An 11,763-nucleotide genomic window follows, 5' to 3' on the forward strand; every position below is an offset into this window, starting at 1 on the left:
ACTCAGGGGTGTTGCTTTCTATCCTGGGATTTGTTGATGTGTGTTTCTTTCACATTGGCTCCACACCAATAGTTTCACTCACCCAAACCGGCCGCTGAATTCAGTGAGAGCTTTCCTGGCCTCAGGCTGCAAGAGTCGGCCTCTGGCATTATTTAAATGAAGAGGGTTGAATTGTGTTGGGTTTTTAATATTACTATACATTCAGGAATCCACAATACATTTCTCTGTTCAAATACTTATCAAAACAAATATCAAAAATCATATACACTGTACAGTCTATTTTTAAGTAAACATTTTTCTCATAAAAACAGAATCACAATTGGCCTTCAGAGGTTACATTTTCATATGCTATAGATCTACTTTGTTCTTAAAGTGTGATGTTGCATATTCAATAATCTGTGAGAAATACATTCACTTCAAAGTCTTATGAGCGTAAGTAAATATCAGCGAGGATTTAGCCATTTCATTACCGGAGAGCGAATAGCTTTCTCCTTAACGAATTCCTCTTTTACAGAATTGCCATCCCCTGATGCCATGTCATTCTCTGAAAATATACAAAAATAAAGGTGGATTTCATGAAAATGAGAGAATTAAAATATTGTCCTGCAGCAATGTCCCTGGTTTTGGGAACACTTCAGAAAAACCTTAGCTGACAAATCTTGTAGGACTCTCCCTGATTGCCTCCAGTTAGCTGGTTGCAAAACTTCTGCCAAATTATGGCATAAGCCAGATGTGTTTTCTAATAGATCAAGCATAAGGCAGGCGATTTGAGTTCAGTTTCCAGTTCTCGCTGTAACACTCCAGTGTGACATGGGACCAAGCAGCACATCCTCCATAGCTACAGCAGTAAATTAAACATGCCTGGAGCTATTATCTGACTACAACCAGCTGGTGTGGAACAGCCTGGTGCATGCCCACTAAACACTCTTATTCTCCAAAAAAAGTAAAAGATATCCAGTTTGTCCACTGGATATGGTGCCTGGCTGACACTGACTCCTGAGCTGTGGCTGAGGTTGGTTGGCACGGCTTGCTAGGCTGGGACAAAGCATGCCGGCTGCTGGCCCGCTGTTTGACCATGAAGGTGGTCAAATTGCAATACACAGGAACACACTCTGGCACCGTTACATTTACTTGGGTACATGTAACCATAATGTCTTTATAAAATATACCAGCCAGAGGTTTTAATTGACTGGGGATCTACCCTAGATGCTATGCTCCCTCTGAAGACCACTGTTAAATGAAATCCCGTGTGACCATCCCATGCAGTACTACCCAGAGTGTCCCTGGTCTACTTCCAGTGACAGGTCTCTGAGGACATAAATTGGTGTGAAATCTTTGACAGGAAAAAAATAATATTTGTTTCTGTAGGGTGAATATCTCATCTTGGCTGGGAGCAGACAAGCTGCTCAACATTGAGGCAGCAGGTTTGGGACCAAAGGCAAGGGAGAGAGAGGAAAGGGGAGGAGGAACTGATGAAAACAGGCTACCTCAGAAGATTTGGAATATAGGCTAGATAGAGAAAAAAGCAAGACAGGAGTATTTTTTCAAGTCATTTCAGCACCCCTGACAACAAACAAAACCTGGAAAAGGCAAAAGAGCACAATCATGTAGAAAAATACAAAAGCATAGGACCATCTCACTAAGTTTTTTTTTTTAAAGATCATTTTAAATGTGGTACAAGCATAAGATGAAGAAGTTTGCTTCTGTCTAACTTTCTCTAAACAGGGAGTGGGGGAAACAATGCATGTGTCAAGGCAGCAAACTCTAAATAGCTTAATATAACAGGAGAGAATCAAAATAAGGCACACAAACTGCAGTTGGAGGAGAAATAAAATTCAAAGACTTTTGGGTAAAATCCTAGAAATGCTCCCAGTAGGCCTAGGATTAAAGCTCTGATTTTTTTTTAAATTGTATTGGATTTTGACTGGTGTTTAAATTTAGAGTAAACATTGTTCACTCAAATATACCTCAGTATCATCAGGTAGCAAATAGAAGGGGAAGAAATTTTAATCCCAGCTTTAAATCTTCAGTGATCTCTCCTGCCTGCCTCAAAAACACTCGTTTCTCACATGCCTTTTTTTTCATTCTGGAAAGATCTGCTACAGGCTTCAGACATAATCTTAAAGGTAAGAACTTATTGCAGTGATACTGTGATAATGACTACAGTAAAATATTTCATAAAACAGTTCACTGACATCTGGCAATGTATAAAATTCTGCCTTCATGGAAGAAAGATGTTATTTTTACTCCAGGTTAGCTAACAGTAGTAAATGCCACCTGGTGAAATCCTGATCTACACAAAGCAGGTACATGCATCGCATCTGAACTGACTAATGCAAATCCTAGCATAGCCTCCCATTGTGCAGATGGCACAGCACTGCTAGCGCACACAACAGCTGCAAAGTATTTTGCCCATGTTAGGATTTTCAAATGTTTTTACCATGTGTCACAGCTCACCTAATTCCTTGCCTTACGTTAAGGGAGCTGCCAATAAGAAAAATAAACGTACCTTGTGCTGTTAGCTGTTCACACAGCTCCACCAAAGTACACATCACCTACACAGCGTACACAGCGTAGTAGTAGATCACGTACAAGGTGATTTAGCCTAAAATCAGCTGCCCCATGAAGTCTTACCTGTGTGTGAAACTATTTTTCGTCGATTTGGAGGCTTTGAAGCAGACAGTTGAAAAAATGGGAACTTCAAACACTTCCCAGTTACTCTGTCACAGATGCCAGAGGGACAGTTGCAGGTTTTCCTGCATTCCATTCCATAGGTACCATAGGGACACTCTGAAAAAAAGTAATATATCAAAGTAGTCCTCAGTGATCCAAGTCAGCACTCCCAATAGCTGGTCTGCTTATACACTTAAAAGTGGAAAACCTTTGAGTGGAGGTCAGCTAAACCTTAACTACAGGATTTCAGCGTGCCAACTGCTTGTTAGAAGTATTTTCCAGTTTTAACAAACCTTGACAAACATTATATACATGATTTCTTTTCCTATAACTTATTTACAATGTGCTGTCGGTAATCCCTCTCTGAAACACTTGTAGTAGTAAAATGCAAATTAAAGGCGATATGAATATGTAATCATAGAGGATGTAGGTAAAGGATTAGCATTGAATTTAGAAAAGAAGCCTTCAGAAAGTTCCTGAATCCATTATTTGGGCATGATATTATCTGACTTACATGACTGCCATGGTTTAGGCTGCAATTTATCGCTGGCGCCAGGCTGCTTGTGGCCGGGGCCGCTGCACGTAGGCTCGGTGGAGGCAGCCACCCCGACCCTGTGGAGCTATCCAGCAAGCACACCCTCCGCCTTGGAGATGCTCCCGGCAAAGAGCCCTATGTGACAGCTTCTCAGGCAGACAGCGAAGAGCTCAGCTACAACTCCAGCCTAAAGAGTGAGTATGGTCTAAAGGGATCACTGGCACAAAGGTGGCTGCTTGGTTATACTGCATCGGGTCACATGCTGCCTCGATCCAAATATCCCATCTCTGAGCAAGCTCACAGAAGAGCACCAAAGGGCAGCTGTCAGGGTGGGATCAAATGTTTTCCAAAAAAGAATGTCAGGTGCAGAGGATTTGCCTCATCCCATAGCTGACACGTATCACATGCTGGATTGCATAACTTCCCAGAGGGTTTAAACCTGGGTTCACTGCCATTGTCTTCCTCTGCCTTGCTGTGGAACAGGGAACCTTCCAAGGACCATAGCTGAATAGGTGGAGACAAGGAAAATGCAGCTCAAATATCCCCTTTCCAAAACCCCAAACAAGAGATCATCCCAAGAGAAGTTTGGGATATCCCAGAAGGAAGGTCTTTATGCTTAGGCTGTCCTTAACAACTCAGGGTGAATGGTCACCTTAAATGTCAAGTCCTAGAGACTTTCCAATTCAACTCCTAGGGGAGGATGAATGACCATTCAGGGCTGGACCAAGGATCCATCCAGCCCAGGCTCCCATTAAACACTTAAGAAAGAAGATGACCATGGTAAGCACAAATGATACCTCCCCCCTCATATTCTCCCCCATTTTCAGCTCTGGGACCTCCTGAGCCAGACATAGTTTCTATGCATATAACACCCCACAACAGGGTTACCCTTCTCAGTTTGTCCAGTCTCCTCTTGAATCAATGGAAATATTTAGTTTCGTCCTACAGCCTAGACTATCTGAAAATCAGGCTAATGCCCCAAAACGAAACCAACATTTTACAATTCTCTGCATGTCCAATGGGTATGCTTTTATAAATGAAATGCACTGGAAAATCAACCAATTCCCCGCTAGGGACTACACGGTGAATCCCTCCAGCCTGGAGGACCTCACTGAGCTTCACCATACTCCCCTTCCCAAGCAAGGACATTCTTTCATCTGCTGTTTGTCCACATAAAACAAAACCAAAATTCTGCCAGAGCAAAGCAGTTTTTGTGTGCACAGTCCTCCCTGAGGGACAAGCTGAGAGCACACACCACATGCAGCATCAATCTGCCTGCTGCAGGTGCTCAGCCGCTCAGCCCAGAGAGGTGGGATGCAAAGCTGTGCACAACAGAATGGAAACAAGTCTGAGCCCGAAGCACTTGGCTCTGTGTGAATAATTCTGGCACTGATGCTGCTCTTCAGATTTGATGAAACTGAGATCTGAGTCAATTTTGCTGTTTTGTTCAGCCTGCTCCTAAATAAATTGCAAATAGCTCCCGGTGATCTAAGGGAAGCAAGAGAAGGTTCTTTACTGTGACAGTTATACCTCAGGTTTAGAGGGTATTTACTAATAAGGGTGCAGAGCACCAGTCTGTTTTGGACTTAGTCTGTTTTGAACAATAATGATATTGCTATTGATAATAATATGATGCACTCTCATAATGCTGGAAGTACTCAAAAATTTGCTCTGAAACATATACTGTCTATGTTTTACCCATTTTAGAAATAAAAAAAAATTGAAAAACAGAGAGTTTGGGTCATTTTTCCACAACTTCAAAGTAAATCATTCGCAGGCAACCAGAGAAAATTTAGCTATCCTGCCTCTGTGAATTATTACAAACATGGAAGTTATTGAGTGATCTAGTATCATAGCTACAAATGGAAATATAAAATAACCATATTTGGCCCCATGCTTTGCCTGATAAAATTCACATATGTACAGAGGGAGATTGTACTATCTCAGAGCTGAGATGAAAAAAGAAAAAGAATTAGAATTATATCTATAATATTTAGTGCAAGTAAATCATGGGGAATATAAGTCTTAGATATCAATTTACAACTCTAAGTCAAGGTATAGCTTTATTGAAATTAATGAGAGTTTTTCCACTGACTCACTGGAAAAAAAACATTTTACTTTACATTTTCCACAGAGCTTCCAAGATTCAGCTAAAGGGATTCAGATCTCATACCCCTCAATGTTTCTTTTTTCCCATTTGAAGCATGCTATTGCAAAGAAATTCCTATGAGGGCAGTGAAAAGTATATAATCATTCAAAAGAACTGTTAAAAAAATTATAGGTGCTATCTTGCACTGCAGAAATTTTTAATAAACTGATCAGTCAACTATCTCAGTAAAATACTTCTCTGGTGAGTGTACCAAAGATACGACCTTTATGCGTAAATTCTAGACTTTAAAAATGAAAGTAGTATTTTGGGTTTCACCTTCACACATGCACATGAATTTGTTTTTAAATACCAATGTAAATAAGTGTGTGCTGTATATGAGTCAGCCTGAATGATTTTTACAGCATCTGGTCCTAAGTCATTACTTTAACTGAGGCTATTAATACTCCTGATATTTAACTGCCAAGACATCTCCACTTTTAAGGAAGTTATTCAAAGGCATATCTGTATCTACTTACTGAAGTGGTACACAAACACAGGAAAATTCACTGCATTCATACTTTGCAAAGCCTTTTTTAAAAATTATTTATTTTAAAAACTTTCATCCTACTTCTTATTAATTTAATACCTCCTCTCCTTTCAAAGATTCTCCTTTTTGCATGGAGTGAGGAAAGCTCTTAAATGAAAAACGCCGTTATCGTCTATGGCTAAAGAAAACAGCATGCAGCATACCTGGAATAAGCTGAGAGCAGTGACTGGCTGCTCATCTCACAGCCAGCTCCTGTTGTATTATTCCCAGCTTTCAGGCAGGAGGGTCTCTGTCTGCCTCCCCTGACCACAACCCTAGGGTAGCCAAGTACCTCAAAGGCAGGATAGAATTAAACACCACAACGTCCCCAAGCACTTGGGCAGTGCTGTTATCTCCATCTCCCAGACCCGAGGGAGAGCACCTGGTCCCTGGGCAGGCAGCCGGCAGTGCCTGAGGGAACCTCACCCCAGGGAGAGACCGGCAGGGGCAGGGACCCTGTGACAAGACTGGACTCACAGGATTAAAGTCTTTGCAATTTATAGAAAGCTGCCCACCAAATCAGCGGAAGGATCAGGACTACTACCTGGGTCTCCCAAGTCCCAATCAAAAATCTCATCTCCGAGCACACCCCATCTGTGTTTCCTCACACATGTCCCCAAGTCTAAACAGTATTCTCACATTAATAACCCTGTCCTACCTACATGTAACATCTTTTAATAATAGCAGGAATTTTTCACTTTCTTCTTGGCTAAGGGCTGAGCTGGAAAAATCTCATTTTAGACCTTTCAAGCAGGAGGCAAGCTCTATATGTAGGTTGCTGTCAAATTGCCACAGTGGGTGCATGCAAAGTGAATATTGTTACCTTTGCAGATACCAAATTCATCACCAAAGTCATCCTCCTCAGTGTAAAACTGGCACTTCAGCCCAGGACCACACTTGACACCATCCATACCCGAGACCGTACGATAGCAAGTCTCCCCCAGAGCAGCTGCACACACTCTGCAACAGCCACAGTCATCCAGCACCGTTCGCTTACAGCGCAAGGTACTTTTGCATGCGTTACTGTCACAGGGCTCGGGACAATCTACTGCGTATTTCGCACTCCAAGCAGTTCCAGCGTGCACGGGCATCAGGAGGAGTGTGAGAAACAGGAAGCCCTTCATGTCTTGCAGGGGTAAGTGCTCCGTCCCAAAAAGCAGGCTTTAATGCTCAGCCTGCTGGTGCCTTGTGCCGAGGGAAGCAGCGGTACAGAATCCAAAGTGGTAGCTGCACACATCAGCCTACAAGTTTATGAGCTTTATACAGTGTGTTGCCCACATGCTGCACCGTCGTCAGCTTCCTCAATCCGGCAGCGCTGCTCCTGCCAGCCTCCCTTGTTTCAGTTTATGAAATCCAGGATGAAGGTTGGATTAGCACTCTGCTGCCATCCAGGAATTGAAAAGCCTGAGCTGATGTAATCTGTTATGTTTAGTTGGTTGTTTTGCATGAGGACTAAAAACTCTCTCACATCCGTCTCAAATGCTCAAGGACGTCTGCCAAAAGAAAAAAAAAAAACCCCACACACACACAACTGAAAAAAAAACAACCCCAACACCAAGTAGGTTGCATACCTTCCTGCAGGACAGGGATCGCTCTGACACTGGGCACACTGCTGACAGGATAGCTCTGCCTCACTAACGCAGCCAGAAGAAAATCACACTGAGCAATCTCACTGCTGAAAGAATAATCTTTAAAAGAATAAATCTTTGCCTTCCCCTTGAAGGGGATGTGGACAGTTACTTTAAGGAACAAAGTGAGATCATGCCATTTAACAGCTGAGCTCAGATGTTTCAGCAGTCTTTTTCCTGCCTGCATCGAGATGGTACTTTTTAATCAGTATTTAGGTGGAGATGATTTAAACATTTCACTCAAAGGTTATTGCTAGAAATAAAAACACGTCAGACAGAAACCAGCATTTTGTAGGATCTTCCACAGGAAGTTCAGGAGAATTATCAATGAGCTGCCCTGCTCTCACAAGCAAAGGGGGAAATCCCCATCCAGCACCAGCACTGTCTGTACAGCCTTAACGTGGATCCACGGGGGCTGATTCTCCTTCTCTTCATACCACTTCTATCCTGATCAAACTCTATGGGATGCCTTGATGTTGCTTTTCAATGAAATCAGTGTAAATAAACAGAAAATAAGTCTCAATTTCCCCCATACCCCGTCTTAGACTTTATTCACATTGCCAGAGCCTTGACAAGAAACAGCAAACAACTGAAGGGTTCAGTGAAACAGATGAGCCACCAGACAGATGGAAATTTCTTCTCTAAAGAAAGATCTACAGGAAAGGAGAAAAGGATTAAAGCTAGTCATAAATAAATCCCTGAATACCAAAAGTTGCTGCCACTGAAGTTAGCGGGAACCGAATCAATCTAAACTTGTGTGTGACCAGCTTGCCATTTGGGAATCCTGTGTCTCGACTGGGCTGAGGACACTGCCAGTAGGCTGCCAAATAAAATGAAGGGCTATGCTGGAAATACAGGAGAGCAGGAAAGCCTTTTCTTCATGAATGCAAATGTGAATGGATAGACCCAAAGCAAAATGCTTAACTCTTCTCTTGTGAAGAAGAGGAAACCAAGATACTGTCTGTTGCATTTGGGTAGGTTGTTCATACACTTTTAGTATATGTGGGTATAAGAACCTGCATAGCATATCATAGCAAGAGAAGAGAAGCACAAAGAAAGAGGAGAGAAGAGAAGAGGAGAGGAGAGGATCTATTATGTTTAACATATGTCAAAGGGAGACTACAGTCAGGCAAATATTAGCAGGCATCCATCTTATACAGTATGTAATTACTCGAAATACAGAGTTGCCAGCTGGCAGATATTTACATGCACTATCTTATGCCTGTTTTCACATGTAATCTTGGACCAATCAGTGAATTTAATTGAAAATTAAAGCATTAGGTTGAAGTCTCATATAAACCAAGTGCTATTGGTAGCCATGAGGTGACAGCACTTAAGTAGTAGACAAATTCATCTTCAAAACCCAATGCAACTGTCGTCTGGGAAGTGAAAGGAATACTTCAAACATGAAAGTTAAGATTGCAGCTAAAAAACAAGGAGCAAAAGTGCAAGGTTCTAATGAGTAAATAAATTAGAAATGAATGTGCTATCCCTGACCACATCACAACTACAACATGGCAGAAACCTGTTTTAAAAAAAAAAAACAACACCCAAAACCTCCTCCATAGTTCACAGGTCAGCAGAGTAATGTAAAACTCCACCCGTTTCTGCTGGCATTAGGTATAAACTAAAATTGACACTGGTTTATATTAATAGGTCAGGCTGTAACCGGTGGGGCTGAGGAGCCTATGTGAATCCCACTGGGCAGTCCCTCACTGGGAGGGAGAGGCTAAGTTCGATGAGAGGGCCAGGGAGCACAGCTAAGGGCAGTAACTGTTTCAGTTCCCTGGCCAAATCTGCTGCAAGCATGAAATAGCGCAAAGAAGCAGGTTGCATACTTAGTGCATGAGATTTCGCAGGTCTGCAGCAGTAAGAAGCAGGAAGGCTCTCCTTTAGGTCTCCCTTAAGTTAATCCATGCCTGCCCTTGAAGTCACACCTGCTTGCTCACTCAGAGGAGATAACAGAGGAGTGTGCAGACCCATCCACACATGCACCTAGGCGTTTATGGCTGGTAGTAAACACCAGCTGTTAAAATCCTGTTCTGTAAATATATTTAGGAAATGCTCCTTGTATAAAACACCAAACAAGATCTGAAATTTCACATTTGGGTTTCTCACAGGGAAAATGTCCTCGCGAGATGATAAATAAAAAAATTACACACAGATGTGGTGAGGAAAAGAAATGGTAAAAGACATCAGCACACTCCCCTAGCAACTAGCCAATATTATTTGGAATGAGATGGAAACTGTATTCTGTGCTTGGAACTAGAAGCCAAAGTAAATTATTACAATGGATCAAAAAATACATGTAATGGAAGAAAACAATGTGAACAGATAGAGGTCTGGCTTATATGTGAGTATCATAGAGGAAATAATGATACTATGATCTTCCACACTGTCCACTTATTAAGTAGTGAAATAAATCCAACGTCACTCCCTCTGGTTTTAATGTTTCTTTGTTGTTTTACCTGTTGAATCCATTAAGCTTTTCTTTCCAATGAACAGCTTGATCCTGTAAAGCCCTGAACTAAGCTCTCCCTTGAAAACTGGTGCAACGGGAATTAATGAAGCTTCCCCATCTATCAACCCCAGAAAATTTGGCACCATTATTTAACTTGTGGTATAAAGATACTTTAAATGTGGAAGATTTTCTGGATCGGATCAGCTCAGTGCTATTTTTTTTTTCCAAATTTACAGTATAAATTGTCTTGGTGCCAGTTTATATCAGAATTATATCACCATATATAAAGTTTGGCATTCTTTCTAGAAGCAGAAAAGGTTTCAACCCTTAGGTTCAATGCTTTACAGGGAACTGAGCTATCACTGGTTTAGTTTCAGCAAGCTGTGAACTATGGTTCCAGCTGAATACTTCAGAACATACATTTTCTAATTCTTTTGCAAGTAGTCCATTTCTCAATGTGAGGGGCTTGAGGTTGTATTTATGCCCTCTGAAAAGTTTGACCCCACCTGTTAAAATTACACACCTCATGATACATGATTAATCTGAGCTGATACACAGGAGCAGTCTATTCATTAGATCAATACTCTAAGGCTTCACTCATTTTACTCTCTAGATAGAGAGAGTATCATCCACTTCAGTTCTTCTGAACTTAAGCATTCTGGCCACTGTCATTATCCAGTCTTTTGAACATGTAAAGTCAGGATAAGCAGGAAGCATTAATATCTCCTTAAACATAGGAAAAGGTTTAATGTATGACCCTTGTTGCTCATTTCCAAAAGGCAGTCCCTAAACTAAAAATATGTTACCGTACATTCCTGAACGATCCAACCTTTTCCCAGGCTTCCTTTACAAAAAGCCATAAGCACAATGCTATACGAGAAGCAAAGATTCAAAGGGAAACACCGAAAGGAAGCTGAGTTGCAAAGTCCAAAATGAAAAGCCAGAAATAGGAAGTAAAAGATAAGAATCAGGAAAGTGAGATAGCGGCAAGGACTCCCCTTTGTATGATTTCTTTTCTTGTATCTTTTCAATGAATTGCTAATTACTCTTTGTTTCGACTGTAACATGGCAACTCAACTTCACTCGGTAAAAATAGATGCTTTGGGACATTTCCTACTTGCTGAAGGCAAGAGGTGTTTACATCCTTTCTCCAGGCAGACCAGGTGCTACACAGAGAACTGGGTAGGCTGGCTACCTATGCACAGACTTCAGAACCTACTGTGGAAATGACTGGATATGGTGGGATTATCTGCAGAGAGCCTCAGGAACTAGAGCCATAGTCTGTTACAGAGCATATTAAAAATATACTTGCCTATAACTCCATATACAAATACATGGCATGTCCAGCCTGGGAGCTGGAAGCCAAACCGACTGCACATAACTTCTGTTCCGAGTTTCCTCACTCACACCTATGGCCATTTAAATGGAACTGGGCATCTTTCAGGTCTGTGCTACTGAGTCCTCTTCCTCGACAGGCTACGGTCATGGCCTGGCTCTCTTTGACTGAGCCTTCAGTCGAAGGCTCTCTGCACTGTGCCATCTCTGCACAGTATGGCTATTCCCAGTGATTTTACAACCACTGTGATTATCTGCATAGCAGAAATCATTGGTTTTCCCTCAATTAATTAATTAATTGAGTCAAATAATTCCACTGTGCTTGGACAACACGTTCAAGAGACAAAAAACATCAGACTGGTAGAAAAGCTCTACTACACGGCAACAGGCGTCAATTTTCTTCAAGGCAGGCAAGTTTGGGTTTGTCACAGACAATAAATAGGTAGTTGATATAAG

The 11,763-nt window shown here is 41.7% G+C and overlaps 1 protein-coding gene across 2 annotated transcripts; it reads right to left on the minus strand.

The window, feature by feature from the left end:
* Positions 1 to 443: 443 nt before the first annotated feature.
* ESM1 (endothelial cell specific molecule 1) lies at positions 444 to 7,022 on the minus strand (the record flags this gene model as incomplete). 2 transcript variants are annotated; one of them, XM_082013247.1, is made up of 3 exons in its annotated part: positions 444 to 544; positions 2,635 to 2,790; positions 6,707 to 7,022. In XM_082013247.1, 3 exons carry the CDS (start codon positions 7,005 to 7,007, stop codon positions 444 to 446), a joined length of 558 nt encoding a protein of 185 aa, XP_081869373.1. The 2 variants fall into 2 exon arrangements, with proteins under 2 accessions (XP_081869373.1, XP_081869372.1); XM_082013246.1 differs by lacking the exon at positions 2,635 to 2,790 and having other exon boundaries at positions 6,707 to 7,007.
* Positions 7,023 to 11,763: the final 4,741 nt, after the last annotated feature.

The sequence above is a fragment of the Phaethon aethereus genome (assembly GCF_964289735.1).
Source record: "Phaethon aethereus genome assembly, chromosome: Z".
NCBI lineage: Eukaryota > Metazoa > Chordata > Aves > Phaethontiformes > Phaethontidae > Phaethon > Phaethon aethereus.